The 19,139-nt window shown below is 41.4% G+C and overlaps 1 protein-coding gene across 4 annotated transcripts in view; it reads right to left on the minus strand.

The window, feature by feature from the left end:
* Window positions 1-19,139, minus strand: part of THSD7B (thrombospondin type 1 domain containing 7B) — a 288,594-nt gene that overhangs the window by 216,752 nt on the left and 52,703 nt on the right. For 3 of the 4 annotated variants that reach the window (XM_062605536.1, XM_062605506.1, XM_062605527.1), the window contains 2 exons: window positions 14,001-14,796; window positions 1,803-2,054 (listed from right to left, as the gene is read on the minus strand). In XM_062605536.1, coding sequence (XP_062461520.1) covers window positions 1,803-2,054; window positions 14,001-14,796 — 1,048 coding nt within the window. Of the gene's footprint in view, window positions 1-1,802; window positions 2,055-14,000; window positions 14,797-16,140; window positions 17,022-19,139 lie in introns of those variants that run through there. The other variant, XM_062605516.1, reaches the window with a different exon arrangement.

Raw genomic sequence — 19,139 nt, forward strand, 5'->3', positions numbered from 1 at the left:
GGTAGACCCACAGTACATACTGCAACAGTAGAGCTTTTCATTCCTGCTTGTTTCTGCAGTCCTGAATGGCCAAATCAAAGCCTACTAACCAGGCGCTGCTGTAAAATTCTCTTCAATGGTGCATCATGTGAGGAAGTCACAGCCTACCCTACCACCTGCATTTTGAGATATTACATTCCTAGAAATAACTAAATACCAGGGTTTTTTTTTAATTATTTTTTCTATTTTTAGCTAAGTGACTCTATCAATCTGTGAGTCTAATGTCATTCTTAGGTAGTTTACCTCACCTCACACAGATACTTCACTGGAGATGTTGCCTCAAGGACTGAAGGTGTGCAGGTATGGTAGGATGGGGAAGGTTTAAGAGTTCATAGGCTCATGAAAACCTGGGCATAGCAGAGGTATACCAAATGAAGATCAGGTTTCTTTCTATAGCAAAAGTGGCACCTCCACAAAATTATCAGTGTTATGAAGGTTCTCACCTTTTGGGCTCTCCTGGCTCTACACCAAGCCACTAGAATCAATTGCACTTTAATACAGTGCAATGTCATAAAGTAGAAGTGAGAAACTAGGGACAGACACATGTCTATTCGCTCTCTGATTAACTACCAGCCGGTATACCCCAATCAGGTGTCACCTGCACCCACGCTCCTATACAAAATCAGCAAGACAATGTGTTACTCTATTGTCTTTGAAATTGATGTGCTTTTGGGCAGGAACAAAAATCACTCTGCAAGAGCCTTTCTGTAGGGTGTAATCAAGCAACAGATTTTTTTATTTTTTTTTATCGTTCCCCTCTTCTGATAGCAGGGTGCATAAAAATGATCAGCATTTGATTTTGATATAGAGATACTTTTACAGGTTACACCTTCCTAGGAAATGTCTTGCACAGGCTTTATCAAAGGTTTTGACAGGATCTGGCAAAGCCCCAGGAACTCATGATTTGAGCACTGAATACTCCTCCCATTAAATGCACTCATTCACAGCGAGATTTGTCTGCATGCATATAAAATTTTATCAGTCTTGAAGCATTTTACGGTCAATCTCGGAATACGTCACATGAAATATTAAGCAGCATTTTCTTTTCTTTGCAAAGTAAATTAGCAACCTCCTATGCTAGCCTAGCCAAGCATAACAGCACGTATTTGCAGACCAAAAAAGTGAAATCCTCACCTTGTGCCAGAACAAAAATTGCCATAAACAAAGCAAACACTCAGGGACTGCAAAGTTTCCCATTTCCAGAAGTATCCAGACAGAAGCTGAGTAAAGTCCAGGCTACTACCTCTGATCAGTTCCCATTTTCTTCAAGGAGGACTGAGAGTTTTTTATGGGGAGATGAAGGGGAATCATCAAATCTTATGTAAAAATTACTATTTCAGAGGCAATAAAAGCATAGCCATGGATACCTGCCCAGTCTATGTGCAGTTAAGGAAATTCTCCAGAACAGCAACTAGTATAAGAGCCCTACAGAGAACAAGAGTATCTGCTCTCAATTTTTAAAATGAGAAAAAAAATTTTAATATGAGAACATAAACTAGTGAGTATAATTTATTTTTTTTTCTATATATGTGTAATTACTATAATAGCAGTACCAACAGATAATAGTACTAATTACAAGAATACTACTAACAAATAATATCACTAATCATAGTTAACAATGACCAAATCAATGATCTTTTAGACACAGAGAGAAAGCATGACATGTAACCCTTTCCATGCACAACCACTGGGCAAGGCACAGGGCAGTCATCAGAAAGGGGCTTCTTTACTTCCAAAAACTGGGCTAAAAGCACTTGCTGTACCTTGGACAAGGCTGCAGTAGCTCTTTCCGTCCCGTGCTGCATGCTTCCCTCTCTTCCAGCTCCAGACACTGCTTCCCGGCACCCACTGCCACACTCCGTATGCCACGGTGCCGGCTCCGAAAGCCCCTGGTGAGATCTCCCCAGCCGCAGGTCTGTGAGCAGGCACTCCATGGAGACCACTCAGACATTTCACAGTCTTTAGCAATGACACAGGACTGGAAGGTCACAGGGACAGGATCTTGCATGCAGAGGCTGTGGTAAGAACATAGTAAAACAGCTGAGGAGGTCTTGCTTAATAAATTACTTTTTTTTTCAAGCCAAATCCCAAAGGAGAAATCCATGCTCGTTTGGGGTAAATCAGACAACCTGCATCAACACCAATACAATGCAAGTAGAAAAGCTGCAATGCAGTGCACGGAACACATTTCCAGGGAGTTCTGGGTGCAATCTTGCACACCGAGTAGTTTGCAAATAATATACTTCATTTATTTCAAGTTAAAACAGATGCAAAAGGCATTTTATTTACTCCTGTGCAGTTACAATGTCACAATTTATCCAAGACAGAAAATGAAAGCCAAGCCCAAGAGAAATACTGCCACTGATAACCATCTCCATCATCCCACACACACGACTAGCACGTCCATCCATCCATCCAGGTGTCAGCACGTCCTGCTGAGCAATCCTGTTCTTTTAAAAAATAATTAGTCACCCACTAATAAGAAAGGTGTTGGCTCTGTGAGGCTGTTATCAAACAAATGCTGTCAAACAAGGTCAGAGGGTTTTCAAACCTGACACACCACCAGAGAGCCAGCAATGCTGCAATTTGTATTCGGGCTGTATTTTTGGGGACTCAATTACTCCTGCTGACATTAGGACATGATCCTGGCTCATTCTGTAACACACCAAGACATACACCACATAAGGCCCAATACAAATGAAAACTAAATTTTAAGAGCTGCCAACTGTTGAGGTTTGGTATCAAGATACAAAGTCCCAGAATATTTTTTAAGAGTTCCAAAGCTACAATAGTTTTTCATAATATAGAAAATTATGGCAAACGTAGGAAACACTTCTGGGTGAAGACAAACCTCCAGACTAAAGACACCAACCTTCGCTGCTCCTCCACTTCAGTCTCAGCCAGCTGATGGTTCTCCCACCTAGTACACAATGGTTAGGACCCCACAGAGCATGGATGCTGCTGCTCCACCTCACGCCAGTCAGAGCTCAACCAGAGTCATCACTCATCCTCCAAAATCACAGAAAATCCTCTCTTGTCTCTCAAAAACCTGAGACAGCTGACATAACAGAGAAGGAGAGGATATTCCAAAAGAGGACTGAGGTATGTACAAGCAGAGGTAGCATTGAAGCACCAGGAAGGATGGGACAGGGCAAAAAAAAAAAACCAAGAAACCTGAAAAAAAAAGGAGTCACTAGGGAAAAGGAGCCAAGATTTTCTGACTTCTCCCTAGTCTTATGTGGACAATGCAAATTGGCCTCTAAAATTAAGACCATACATGAACTCAGTGTGAACTCTCTCTAAATTTGTATTCTCCAGCCTCCAGTTGCTCACAGTCAGGCTTTTGCCAACTGTAAGTAGCAAATACAGGTACACTTAAAAGGTGTGAAATCCAGAGCTGCTGCCAGGGAGCCAGCTATTACCTCATTTAGTACTACTTACAGCACAGTTTGACTAACTGAACTTCCTCTAAAGAAAACAGACTGGGGCAATCATTCCAGGATTGCTGGGCAGTCTCATAGGGGTATCAGAGAAGATAAAAGACATTCATTTGCTTCTCCACAAGTCTAGAAATGGGTCCTGTTTTCACAAAGGTCAATATGAATATGTCCATGGATACTTCATAAAATTTGACCAGACCCTCAACTACCAGTGAAATACAGCATTTCTTGCCTTAAATTTATACTTCAAAATAAATTTAAAAACCAATTTTTTTTGTTTTAGTTTCTTCACCAGAATGCTATGAGGATGAATTTACTGAATTTTAACAACTTCATAAAGTAGAAACAGTTTGTGATATAGCCTCCTCAAAATGAAATTATTCTTGCTTAGAACTCTAAAAGCTGTCTCATTCTTCTGTTACATGTCAAATGTAACTGATTGCAAAGCTGCCTCTGATACAAAACATCAATAGTAGTGAACCAAGGACTGAAAAGTAATAATCATTATAACTGTATTTACTAACCTAAGGATCTAGACTCTTGTTTGGAACATTAGGTTAGGTGCAGTCACATGAACAGTAACTTTACTTCCCTTTTAATACTTTTTAACAGTTATCAGGTGAACCACCCATGCCACAACATTAACAAGAAACAAGAATTCCTCATTTTAAGTAGATAAAATAGTAGCACAGACAAATCGCTGTCCTAATTTATGGTACTAGAAAACTAGAGTTTACCTAGGACACAAGATGGAAGGTAACTGATGTCACATTAAAAAGTGACCAGAACTTTGCAGTCAGTAAAAAGTACAAAACCACAAATCCATATTTGGGGTTTCACCACTGCAAAGAAGACTTGAGCCTTGCCTGATCTTTACTGAAATACCAAACAAAATGAAGCCCTGAAAAATCTGATTTGGGGTCTTCTTTAAAATCAATATCGCTACCTCCGGTTAGCACAATACCCACAACGCCTCTCCTGATGGATTTGAACCTACACTGACACTCTCTCTGCAAAAGACAGCGACCATCCTTGCTTTTTGCAAAAGGCTTTGAAGCATTCCGAGACTGAACAGCTGTTTCTTTTCCTGAAAATCCCTCCACTGCTCCTACTATAAAAGGCTAAAGAAATAACTTCGTTGACCTAAAGGTGAACAAGATGTGGAGCTGGCAATTTCCACCTTCTGCTCAAATAAGTTTTTGAGGGAGAATTGCATGCAACTGCCTAACAGGAAGAAAATCTAATTAACTTGTACCTACTCGTTCAGAGCCTCAAAGTCAAATTAATTGTGACACTGAGCAACACAAAGACAAATGTAAAAACATGCTTTTGCATGAAATTCAGACACAGCCTTTCATGTTGCAAGTGTATTTAGGACAATCTAACACAGATAAAGCCTAGACATGCAAGATTGGAGGCCACAAACCAGATGTGTATTTGCACTGTTGTAGCTGTATCCAAACTGGCAGGGAGAGGACAGAGATCTTGGGGACAGAAAATACTATGTAAGCCCTGTTTTTAAACTAACTTTCCCTGTATTAATGTATCAGGTTAGATCTTCTAACTGTGATATAGTAGGGTATTTATGTGTTTGATACTTCTTCCTATGTTGCACTCTTAGATTGATACTGTAAAACTACATGAATTGTTTCACAACCCAACTTGCTCAAGTAGCAGAGAGCGCTCTTTCTTTCTCATGTATTGAAGGGGAATAAACCACACATAAAAAAAATACATTAAACCAAAGGAAGCCTACTCACGCTTCTTTTACACTTGCATAGTCCTGCAGCTACAAGCCGAAAAGCAAGAAGAAGGAAAGAAAAAGCATCCCCACATATCACTTCCTACTGTGCAGCTGCACGTTCTCTGTGACTCTGTAACTACAGGCTGATGCCAGCAGAGTACCACTGCTCTGCTCCTCCGTCTCCAGCCACACTCTCCATCAGGAGATACAATAACTGTGCAGTCTCAGGCTGAAACACACCACCCTTCTGTTCTGGACAAAAAAGCAACTCACCAAAACATGGTAAATTTTCTAACAGCTCAGTGCATCCATGCTACGTGCCTTACAGTCTACACAGTCATGACATCCACCACAAGGAAATGGGTGGAAACATACATACCAGCAGGAAAAATGAGGAAGAGCAACTAGCAGCGCATCATTAAATCAGGTTGGGCACAGGACAAAAATTACCCTGGTTTCCTTTTAGAACCATATCAATGCAGTCAGAATGAAAGGCAAATGCTTTTCCTTACATTAGAAGGAAGAGACAGCTGGTTACTGTTGAACCTTATATACTGAAAGGATCAGCTCTTAAATAACTTGACACATTAAGAAGCTATCACCATGCCTACGCTGCTGGTACAGAAGGCAGCACGAGGAGGACAGGATACTGCTTCAGCGGCCCCGCTCTGCCCTGGCAGCTCAGGAAGGCTCCTGAGGAGTGCCAAGCCTCACCAGGAAATGCATGCTCAAACCCACACACTGCAGAGCAAGAAAATCTTGAAGTGAGCTAAGCTACACTTGATAATAACACATATTTTTTCCCCTTTCCTAAAGTCATCTCCTATTCTGTAATTAATGATCCAACCTCACATGCTGCTGGAATAAACACTACCTGTTCTTTGCAATTGGCTAATAATATTAGGGTCTAATAATGGATACAGTTTTGCCACGTTTCTAGCAGCATTGAAACAATTGTTCCCTTCTGACAATCAGTGTTAACAGGCAAACTTTCAAGGATTCATAATGTATTTTAGGGTCCTCAAGGGCTGCCAAGGCTATTTTAAATAACTATGCAGTGGAGGCTTCTTTGGCAGAAGAAATACTGGCCCCTTCTGCACCAGCGTGGTACAGAAGATGAGGGATATTTGCCTACCATACAACTGACAAAGGGAAAGGGAGCTGGGAGACTTATAATCCAAACAAACACAGGACTTTGGTGTCTACGATATCTAAGTTTTGGTATCTCCAAAACTTACCACACCAAATTCTCTATTTCAACTAAAAAGAAATGCTAACTTATATTTGCACTACTTAGGTAGACACTGAGATCATAAAGCTACAGAAGCAAACGGCTTTTAGCACAGTTTGTAAACAAAAGAAAAAAGCCCAATTATTATTGGATACCTTCTAAAATCCTACTTATTCTAATTAAAAAAAGCAGTCAGTGTTCCTTTGGTTTAGGTTATTTTAATAAAAGCAAAGGAAATGAGAAACTAAACTTTAAAAAAACTCCTAGAAAATAAAATCTCCTTATCCAATAGCTCAGGAATTTACCTGAAAGCCTGAGCACTGGGGATTGATTCCTACATTTATTGGGAGGAATGTGAACACACATCTTCTCTTCCAGATTAGAATCACAACCATCAAATAGTATATTACAGCACAGAGTTTCCACCTCTGGAAGGCAAAATTTTGTATTCATCCAGAGAATAGAAGGATGTCAACACTAGAAACTGCAAATAATTTTTTCCTATAAACATACAACAGTACAGTGGTTAAGTACAACACACTAGGAAATGGGTAATGGAAATTCAAATTATAGAGGCAAACAAAAGAGCTGAATGCTGCTCTACCTCAGCCTTGTTGAATGGGTTACTCCATGAGTGAGTTTGACCTAAATTTTCCACTTACAAAGGCAAAAGTAAACAAACCCAAATCCAACTCTATAATATTACTGCTGTCATCTTATACATAGAATGGAGAGTTTAAGAAATACATACCTGAAAGGACTCCTAATCCATATAATAATAATAATAATAAAACCCCAAACCTGACTAACTTCTCAGTATGCTTAGTGAGCATACACATCAGGTTAGAAAATCAGGTTAAATTTATTTAGGAGTTCAAGGTCTAGCTATGGGCACTCGTTTCCCTAAATTACAATTTAGTGTCTAACCTAAACAACTTTGTCCCACTATGCAGAAGTTTTGTCACAACTGTGGCAAGACAGAAAAGCTAAAAGAGCAGAAGTTCTAGCACATTCATTTCTTGCAACTTTTCCAAAGTTTTTTTTTGTTATTATTTTTAAGTATATTGAAGTGCTTATGCTTGAATTTATTACTGGATAAGAAATATAATGCAAAACAAACTTTTTTTCTGAAATAGAATGAAATCTGAATTCTATGTGAATTTTAAAAGCCTTTAAGACCTTTAAATCAGATCCATAAAATCATTCTATTTTGATGTTACCCCTTTTATTTTCACAAATATAAAGTTTCTACACCAAATTTTTTTTCTGAGCAGAAATGAACCTCTTAAGATCTATTGATGTTCTGCTGTTCAATTGTCTTCAAGTGTTTTCAAAAAAGTCTGTCCTTCCCTTTCCTCTTCCTTTTTTCCCTTTTTCTTCCATTTTGACAAATGTTGAACCTCTAAACTGACAAAACATTATCCAGCTCTGTTTCCCTGATACAGCATGTCTAATCTTCCACATGCTTGTGCTCCTCTCCAAGTAACTCCTGCTTACAGTTTTTACCTTTAAAGCTGCTAGGATTTTTGCTTGCACTGTTAAGGTTGGTACGGACACAAAGATCTTCACCAGATGACTTACTTAAATGCAAAAAAATATTTTCCTTATAACGCAAACAATTCTTTGGCTTCTACCTGAGCGTTCAGTATAAAACCAAAGAACCCTTTTTTCAGGGTTTGATGGCATAATTTAGATGGCGAATGAAGTTGCTAAGCCACTGTCCATCACATTTGAAAAATCATGGCAGTGATATGAAGTTCCCAACAACTGGAAAAAGGGAAATATAACCCCCATGTTCAAGAAGGGGAAAATGGACGACCCAGGGAATTACAGACCAGGCAGTCTCACCTCTGTGCCTGGCAAAATCTTGGAGCAGATTCTCCTGGAAGGCACGCTAAGGCACATGAAAATCAACATGGTGCTTGGTGACAGCCAGCATGGCTTCACTAAGGGGAAATCCTGCCTGACCAATTTGGTGGCCTTCTATGATGGGGCTACAGAACTGATGGACAGGGGTAGAGCAGTTGATGTCGTCTACCTGGACTTCTGTAAAGCATTCGACACGGTCCCACATGACATCCTTGTCTCTAAATTGAAGAGACGTCAATTTGATAGGTGGGCCACCCGGTGGATAAAGAACTGGCTGGATGGCCACACGCAAAGAGTTGTGGTCAATGGCTCAATGTCCAGCTGGAGACCAGTAACGAGTGGTGTCCCTCAGGGATCAGTGTTGGGACCGGTCTTGTTCAACATCTTTGTTGCTGACATGGACAGTGGGATTGAGTGCGCCCTCAGCAAGTTTGCCAGTGACACCAAGCTGTGTGGTTCGGTTGATATGCTGGAGGGAAGGAATGCCATCCAGAGGGACCTTGACACTCCTCTGAGGTGGGCTGATGCCAACCTCATGAAGTTTAACCATGACAAGTGAAAGCTCCTACACACCTGGGTCGGAGCAATGCCAGGCACAGCTACAGGTTGGGCAGAGAAGAGATTCAGAGCAGCCCTGCAGAGAAGGACTTGGGGGTGTTGGCCTATGAGAAAATGAACATGAGCTGGCTTCAGTGTGCGCTTGAAGCCCAGAAAGCCAACCGTATCCTGGGCTGCATCAAAAGGAGCGTGACCAGCAGGTCGAGGGAGGTGATCCTGCCTCTCTACTCTGCTCTCTTGAGACCTCACTTGGAGTTTTGTGTGCAGTTCTGGGGTCCTCAACATAAAAAGGACATGGAACTGTTGGAACAAGTCCAGAGGAGGACCACGAGGATGATCAGGGGGCTGGAGCACCTCCCATATGAAGACAGGCTGAGAAAGTTGGGGCTGTTCAGCCTGGAGACCTCATAGCAGCCTTCCAGTATCTAAAGGGGGCCTATAAGGATGCTGGGGAGGGACTCTTCATTAGGGACTGTAGTGATAGGACAAGGGGTAATGGGTTCTAACTTAAACAGGGGAAGCTTAGATTGGATATAAGGAGGAAGTTCTTTACTGTGAGGGTGGTGAGGCACTGGAATGGGCTGCCCAGGGAAGTTGTGAATGCTCCATCACTGGCCAGGTTGGACGAGGCATTGGGTGACATGGTCTAGTGTGAGGTGCCCCTGCCCATGGCAGGGGGGGGTGGAACTAGATGACCTTAAGGTCCTTTCCAACCCTAACTATTCTATGATTCTATAATTTAAGCACCAGTAAAAAACTGAAAACAAACATCAGGCACGTTTCCCACCACTGCCACCTATTTCACAAGAGAAAGGACACCCTATTTGCCATTCCCATCAATCACAAATTTGTTAGCAAAGAGGCCAAAATGAATGTCTTGCCAGCAATCTGACATCCATAACAAATTAACATGTTCAAACTTTTAATCTTTAAAAAACAGTCTGCACCCAAGACCACCAAAATCCAATTTCTGGCAAAGTATCGTCTGCCATGCTGAGGCGCACACCAGGAACCCTCGCCTGCCAGTGAGCACAGTGGCTGCTACTGCTGCTTGCCATCCTTGCTGGCTGCTCCACAACCCTGAGATTAGACATCAGCAAACTAAAAAACCTTGATAATTAATTAAGCATCTTTGCCACTGCATTATAAATTAGGAGGCGAGATGAGCAGACTGTTCCTGTCCTCACATGGCTTGGATCACTCAGGGGCTAGTTAGCTGACCACTCCCAATATCTACCACTTTCCTTCAAGAATCAGGCAGCGGCAGGAGGTGAGGTTGACGGCAAAGCCCTGGCAAACCAGCAGCTCAGAGCCCGCTGTTACAGCACATCTTGGGATATTCCTCTCTCTTGCCTCATTTTTCCAGATATTGAATCTGTATCTCTCATCAGTACTTACTCGATGGTGTTAGCTGAAATAGGAAGCTTCAGCCAAGAAAATGAAAAAGCACAAACAAGGTGCTTCTTCCCATTTTTACAGCAGACCTTTGGCTGCCTGCCAAACCCTGCTACAGGGTTATGCAAATACATTTACTCTTCTTTATCAGTAGCCAAAATATCATCGCTCATGTAAAGCAACATCTGCAAGATCGGGCCCATTCTTAAGAAGAATGGCAGCTAATACGTTGCACAACAGAACAAGGAGGTCATTACCTTAAGGCTTAAAGGGAGCCATTGTCAGGCATATTTGGTATCAGTAACACTCCAGCCCCGAAATGAAACACAGACTGGATTTTACGCTGGATTTTTAGGTTTGGATTTTAGGTGCAAAAAGAGAAAGGAAAAGCGTGTGACCATCTCAACTCTGTAACATGACATGACCAATTGCACCCTATTCAACTGACGTGCTTTCCTCTTGTATTTGGAGTAAGGGATGGGTCAGACACAGCTCTCTCTGCAGTAGATCTGAGACACAGGCTCAGCATGAAAAGTCTGCCAGAAGGCTGCTAATGGACCTGTACACTCCCAAAAAGCGAGTTACATCAGCAAGAAAAAACCCAGAAAGGAGCAGGGAAGGAGACAACTTGATCAGCAGTAGAGTCACTAAAACTAAAGCTCCTGGGACCTTCTGCACTGTCATCCAGAAATTCAGCAAATAACTCACACAGGAACACAACAAAAAGAAAATACCTATAGAAACATACAGTGTCTTCCATTCCCCATTCTTACAGAAATATAGCAGTGAGTGTGTGAGGGCAGAGCAAGTGAAGTTTTAACAAAATGAGAATCCCCTTCCCAGAGCCTCTGATAAGGAATGAGATACAAGCGTCAGAAGGACAGCTAACAAGTGTTAGCAGACATAAACCTGCTGCTGGTTGCATGGCAGTATAAATCACAAGAGACTCCATTAAAGTCAAGCAGCTACATGAGCATAAAATCTGTATATTTAGAATCAGCATATATTTAGAGACAAGTAATAAAGTCAAGATGTTAGAAACTGCTGGAACATTCACAAACCTTGACTTTCTTCCAACCAGAAAGAAAAAATCGGCACTTCACCATAGGTGTAATAGGAGGGGGTAAGAGAAAGGTAGAATGTATATTTTCACCTCAGTATGTGTGCAAAAACCTCTTCAGGCACTAACAGGGGTAGAAAGTTGGACGTAAAATAACCCCTTTTCTCTGCCATTTGAGCTTGTGCAGGTGCTAGGAGGTATAGATTACTGAGAAACAGATTGATTTCTGCAAAATTCAGGAGCAAGATTTTTTTCAAGAACTTCTAATTTCCTTGAAAAACAGAACACAGACTGTTCTCCAGAAATCTTGACTTTGTCAGAACTCAGTTTCTCAGTCATGTATAGCTCCTGGCACTTGCTCAGGAACCTGAAGGTGCACAAGTCCATGGGACCTGATGAGATGCATCCACCTCCATGGATGAGGCACTTCCATACTGAGAGAACTGGAAGGTGAAGTGGTTAAGCTACTGCTCATCATATTTGAGAAATCGTGGCAGTCCACTGATGTTCCCACTGACTGGAAAAGGGGAAACATAACACCCATTTTTAAAAAGGGAATAAAGGACGCAGGGAACTACAGGCCAGTCAGTCTTATCTCCATGCCCAGCATAATCATGAAGCAGATCCTTCTGGAAACTATGCTAAGATACATGGGAAAGAAGGAGACAATTGGTGACAGTCAACATGGCTTCACTAAGTGCAAATCATGCCTAACAAATTTGATGGCCTTCTATGGTGGGGTTACAGCATAGCCAGATTAAGGGAAGAATGACTGACATCATGTACCCGGGCTTGTGCAAAGCATATAACACTGTCCCACAAGACATCCTTGTCTCTAAGCTGGAGAGGCATGGATCTGATGGATGGACCACTCCGTGGATAAGGAATTGGCTGGATGATCGCACTCCAAGAGTTGTAGTCAACAGTTTGATATTCAAGTGAAGACCACTGAAAAGTGGTGTCCCTCAGAGCTATTAGGACTGGTGCTGTTTAACATCTTTGTCAGCAACATGGACAGTGGGGCTGAATGCACCTTCAGCAAGTTTGCCAATGACACCAAGCTGTGTGGTGCAGTCGACCTGCTGTACGGAAGGGCTGCCATTCAGAGGCACCTTGGCAGGCTGGAGAGATGGGCCCATGCAAACATCATGAAGTTCAACAAGGCCAAGTGCAAGACCCTGCACATTGATCAGGGCAATCTCAAGCACAAGTACAGGCTGGTCAGGGAATGGATTGAGAGCAGCCCTGAGGGGCTGTTGGTTGATGGGAAGGTCAACATAACCCAGCAATGTGCACTCACAGTCCAGAAAGACAACCATATCCTGGGCTGCATCAAAAGGAGGTCAAGGGAGGTGATTCTCCTCCTCCACTCTCATGAGACTCCACCTGAAGTACTGCTCTCTGGTAGGCGGCATAAGGATGTAGATTATATATAAGGAAGAAGTTCTTCACAGTGAGGGTGGTGAGGCACTGGAACAGGTTGCCTTGAGAAACTCGGTGCTCCATCCCTGAAAGTGTTCAAGGCCAGGTTGCACAGGGCTTTGAGCAACCTGGTGTAGCAGAAGGCTGAGGGGTTGGAACTAGATGATCATTAAGGTACCTTCCAACCCAAACCACTCTACGATTCTATGAAATCCAACCAGAGGTGAAATACCAAAGCTTAGAGTGCTTAAATTTAAATGTGATTTTCCGTGGTGCCCATCGACAGGACGAAGAGCAATGGCCACAGACTAAAACACAAGAAGCTTCACCTCAACATGAGGAAGCAGTTCTTTACATTGAGGGTGGCAAAGCACTGGAACAGGTTGCCCAGGTCGGTTTGTGGAGCCTCTCTCTCTGGAGACATTCAAAACCTGACTGGACATGTCCCTTTGTAACCTGCCCTAGGTCCTGCCTTGGCAGGGGGGACGATCTCTAGAGGTCTCTTCCAATCCTAATGATTCCGTGATTATTTGCTGCACGTTACTGTAACTTTCACATTTGAATTATAGCAAAGCAACCTACTAAGAGAAATTATTAGAAAGAACACATGGGGACACAAATCAACAACCAGTACCAAGTACAGACGTGCAAGTCACCTATCTTGTATCAGCATTCAAGGGTTACACCCAGACAGGAAGACTTATTAAGTAGGAGACAATCACAGGTTTGCTCACTAATCTGTCTTTCCAAGAAACATGTTTTAGTAAACTCTCAAAGCCAAATTTTTCAGACTTATTTTATCAGTGGTGATTTGTAAGAATGGAGTTTAATCTGGTGCAATTTTAGCCTCTTCTGACAATTATATGCAGTACATGACTGAGAAGGAAACCTCCCTCTCCCACAGCCAGGGCCCAGCAACAGTACAAAGTGATATATATTTCCATTTTCTTGATGTTTCTTCAAAACAACAACAACAAAAAAGAGAAAAGAATTATTAAAAACATAAACTGAATTAAACAGTAACAATTCATAGAAGGATGCCAAATATTCAGCATATGCAAGCTTTACAAGAAGGGAATTAAATTAACTAACAAACAAACAAAAAGACCATAAAAAAAGCACATAAAAATTTGCATTAACAACTCAAGAATGGGAGCATGTTTGCTGTGGTGCTGCCATGCAGAGCAAGCACTCCATCAAACAAATCCACTGGGGATGAAATAGAAGACAAAGCACCCTTACCTCAGCGCTGCATTTTTTCCATCACTCCTTACACACCTGACCTGCCTGGTTTGGTAGCCAATCTCCACCTCCCTGGGACGGTGGTGGGGTTTATAGCCTTGAAGTCCAGATGTGCTTGGCTCTCCAGAGTCTGAACCCAAATCAGGCATAGTCCTCCCAGCCAGGTCAATGTCTTTTGGATTGGGCAGCTGGCATTCACCCCAAGGTCCCACCCGGAGGCTGTAGGTGTGCTCCTCCTCCCCGAAAGGACAGGTGGGAGTGCTGCAGGCTCTGGATTCGGTGAGATTTGGGCACGGGGCACCCCCGTAGAGAGGAGGAGCAATGACCGCCCGTGTCCGGTACTGCAAGCTCTTGGAGCAGCCTGTGCCGCACTCAGACCAGGCAGAGAACTCAGACACAACACAGTCCCGCGGGCAGGGCACCAGGCAGGCTTGCTCAGCAGGTGGCTGCGGTGTGAAATACTCACATATTTCATTGGCAACAATGGTTCTGTTGAGCTTCTGGAGGCAGCGGACGCTCCGGCGCTGCAGCCCGTGCTGCGCGGTGACACAAGCCCCGGTTCCCACCTCACCGCCGGCAGAGGAGATAAGCCCACACCTGTCCCATGCCGAAATCTCCCACTCAAACAGCTCCAGGTGCCAGTCACAGATTTTAAAGCACCTCCTCTGGCTTTCAGGCTTGTCCTTCTGGTCGCAGTTTGCGTGGTACGTTGTCCAGCCCTCCAAGTGGGTGCACCAGACGGCCCGACTCCGAATGCCCCCCAAGCCACAGTCACCCACACACCGGCCCCAGTGACCTGCAAAGGAGGAGTCGTTGAGAAAAGCCATGCAGTACTCCTGCCACAGACCTGTCTTGACGGATTCACAGTAGCATCCAAACCACACCCTGCCACGCATTAAAAAGTAAATAACTACCAGCTGGTCCCTAAAATTGGTTAAATGCTTCCTAAAGGCTACAAGTAATTTCTCCTCCCAGTGTAGCTGTATCACTACACCACTCAAAGAAACTTGCAGGGAAGACAGACAAAAGAAAATGCCCTGTATCATCTCAAATTAAAGGCAGGCCAGGCACATTTCTGTAGCATTAAAACACATCCCAAACCCTGAGGAAACATGAATACTTAATTTCACTTGTACAAGTGAATTTAAAATGATCATAATGGAATAATAATCTAATAGGAAAAGGAAGTCAAGTTAGATAAAAGAAAAATAGCCTTAATAGAGCAATTAGTCAATGGAATAAACTGCACTGGGAAGAAGCTGAATCATCATCTGCAAGGATGAAACAGTGAAGATAAATACTACGAAAATAAAAGCATACTTGATAGGGGCTCAAAACAGAGGAACTAACTAGGTATGATAGCATATGTACTGCAGGATAGGTGTCACAGGGTTCTGCTCTGAGAGCAGAGCCTCAATAGCAGAAAAGGCACCTCGCATGCATCAACTTCTCAATTAGCCTAAAATGTACATTGAGCAAGTCGTTTCCACTTCTGGTACGTGGCACTGTATGAGGTGGTGAAGCTTGGGAAGAGAAATTAAAACAAAATTAAGCACAGTGATGTCATTTTTAGTTGCAGAGCACATGAACATATGTAATCAGATGAATCTTATTTGAGGATTTGCAGGTGAATGTAATCAGACATGGCTAAATAGAAAGATTTTTCTGTGACAATATTATTCAACAAAATTCCACCAAGTCAAAAAAATAATCTGATGGCTATAAAGTACAAAATCACTTGCAAACTGAAAAGCTACAAGAAAGCACTCTGGCCAAACTTTAACATATTTAAGGGATTCTGATGATCATATCTCAAGAGGGCCCCATCTCATTGCTGAGTTTAAAAACTTTCCAATATCTCATAACAGAGCAATTTTGCTCAGTACAAGCACTGCATACATAATTCTTGCTTGAAAATACACTGCAACTACCCTATCTTTTGCATGTTTTCAAGGAAGAAAATGAACTTGCAATAAGAAGGTCAATTTAGATTAAGAAAAGTTACTCCAGTCAAGTTATCTAAAATTGATTCTAAAACTACCAAACATTTACGTGCTTACACTACAAAACCAAATACACACATAAAAACCAAAAATAGTCCTATAATGGCTGCAATTATAATATCAGCTATTTCATTCACCTGATAGTGGTTTTGTTGGTAATCCCATTGTTCTGTCTTCATGAATAGAGGAGTTAATCCTCCAGAGCCAGGAGCTTGACAAAAGTATAATTAAAAAAAAAAAAAGAAATCGTGTTCCTTTTTCATTGTTAACAAAGGAGGAAAGTAAATAGGAATTCGATATAGCCAAGCTTCTCCTCTTCTTGCCATGTCCCTTCTGTGGGCGCTCCTCCTCCCCTCATCCTAAAGGCCAGGACTGGAACTCTACCCTCAGACTGACACCTTTCTCCATGGTGGACATGCAGAGGGCAAGGGGGTTTTCAGAGTTGTCAGGGTTTAGACGGCTCCAGCTTTTGTTGAATCCTTCAGGCTATGTGAAAAAACGTTGTCCCTTTTATGCCTCTGTTTCACACCAAAAGATATCAGACTGAGGTAATAACTCAGCCGTGTCATGTATCTTGAATGAAAAAAGGTTGCATCAAACTATAATGTGCTCTACAAGCCGTACTACACTAACGACAGGCTTTCAACAGAATCCACTATGCTTAAAAAATGAATATTCAAAACAATGAATCTTTAAATATGCTTTTGAAATTCAGTTACATGAAGAGGTCCACTGACAATTTAAACATTCAGCCTTGATACTTCGTTTCCCTCTAAAACAATTTTCTCATACAAATGCCAGCAAGATTCAAAACCAGACATCGGATTATGTATGTACTGTCATCTTACTAAAAATAATAGGCAAAATTCAAACCTCAGGTACTAGGTGGCTTTGTATTAACAGAAAGTAACTACCACAAAGACTATGCATTGTGACATTATTGTACCATTTGCTTATTTCAGCATTTATTTCTTCTCGGCAAGGGCAGTTTAGTTGTTTGATATATGGAAGTTTCAGTACAGGAAAAGTCTGGGTTTCACCAGTTTGCTTTTAAAGCAAATATTCAAGAATAATATTGTTTCACTTCAGCATTTTGTATAACATTATTTTATTCATCAACAGGACCTTGAAATACAATGCACCAATTAAGTATCTACTACTTAGGATGGTAGACAGCATTAAACTTTCCCATGGAGTAATACAAAGCAGTTTTAGCAGAGGACTGGCCAAATTATACTCACCATACCTACCACCACTCTTTCACTACTCTACAGAACTCGTCATGCTCATATTTTTAATGCATTTCTGGGTGTTGCTCATGAGCTACTCCATGTACCAGCTGCAGATTTACCAATCCTTACATTAAGAGGATAGAGAGAGACGCAGAGGAAGCCAGAAGCAAGATATGGCCATTATGTAATGTCAAATATGAATTTAGAATGAAAAATTACTGAAAGGAAAAACAGTAAGCAAGGACTCATAAGTAATTACACTATCATTAGACACATCACAATTTGCAATTATTCTCTGGCAAATGTGCTAAAAACCTATGCTCTTGGCATACCAAAAAAGGAAGCATGAAAAATAAGGTTAAGAATCAGATGCAAAACCTGTTAGTATGGATTTTTTTCACTTCCTGATGATCTCTTCAGAATGTTGCAGTAAACTAACTTATCCATAATGTTTCACTGCTTGGTTAAATATCCTGTTCAGTAGCTTAAATGAGGAGAAGGATGTAAATACTTCCTATTCAATAGTCTGCTTTGTAATTAGAATTTAATTATTTTTAAAAGAGTCATGTTAAATTTACACATTCCCTAAAATAATTCTGAGTCAATTAAAAGACACATCTTGGCACAATGTGAAAAATAATATTAACTATGTTTTATTAAAAACCCATTGGAATTTAGGCATCACAAGCCCAAACTTCAGAAAGATGCTTTAGAAACTCCCAATATAAGATGGGATGCCACTGGTTAAAGACTGAACAAAATTAAATATCATTACGCAGTGGTCTGTCTACAGAAAGTACACAAAGATGAAAATAAAGGATTGATATTGTCTCCTAACTATTGTAAACTACTCCGATACTGGACGGATGTTTGATCTCATCACAGCAAGACACAGGTGGGAGGAGAGACCATGAATGTATGCAGAAACCAGGGAGGTCCCTCACTATGAGGATAACCCTTGGAACAGGCTGCCCAATGGACAGCAGAATCTCATCCTTGAAGGTCTGCAATACCCAACTGAACAAAGCTCTGAGCAACCTGGTGTGAATTCAATGTTTAATCTGCTCTGAGCAGGATTACTCTATAAAAGAGCATCTAACTGAAAGTAAGGCTTTGTCCACTAGGATGCCAAAAAAGTTCTTCCCTAAAAAATAGCACGGAGATCTGCAAAATACCAAGGAACATGCAAAAGCACAAATAAATCTGTTAGTCAACCAAGCTAAAGAGAAATTAAATCAAACCACTATTTCCAAAAATTGACTTATATAAAAATTGTAAGAGACAGTGGGATGTCTTTGTTTATGGAAAACTGTAAACAAAGACATCCCACTGTCTCTTAAAGACATTGATAACACTATAAGTGATAATGACATGAAAGGGATTAATTAATCAAGATAAAATAATAAAGAAAAGCTACACATTGTTCTGTTTACCATCTTTTATTAGCCAGAAAGAGTACTCTACTATCATTCCATACAGCTTCTCCAATCCCATTAAAGCATGCAATAATACAGCAATTGTAGTTTATTTGATGTAATGTGCACTGATTTGCTTTTCCTGCCTGTGAGACATACCTACAGCTATGCAATACTTAAGTCTGAAAGAACACAGTGACATCTGCTCTTTGACACACAGGTGTCACAAGCAGAAGGCAAGCAGGCTTTTCAGATAATAATTACATATTACAGACAAAAAGAAACACCAGTAAGCATCAAACCTAGAACAAGAAACTGGGTAAGAGCTGCTTAAAAAGTATGTTATTGCTTAATAAGGTTTGTTACAATAATTATGCTCTGTTTAATGTGACATTTAGCTTAACTGCAACCATTTCACCATCTGAGAATTCATTCAACAATAAGCATCTTCCACAATTATTCTGTCCCTGTAGCTATGTACTAATCTGC

Source organism: Pezoporus occidentalis, unplaced genomic scaffold (genome assembly GCF_034315485.1).
Source record: "Pezoporus occidentalis ecotype Australia unplaced genomic scaffold, CSIRO_AGI_Poc_V1 ctg12, whole genome shotgun sequence".
NCBI classification, from domain to species: Eukaryota; Metazoa; Chordata; class Aves; order Psittaciformes; family Psittacidae; genus Pezoporus; species Pezoporus occidentalis.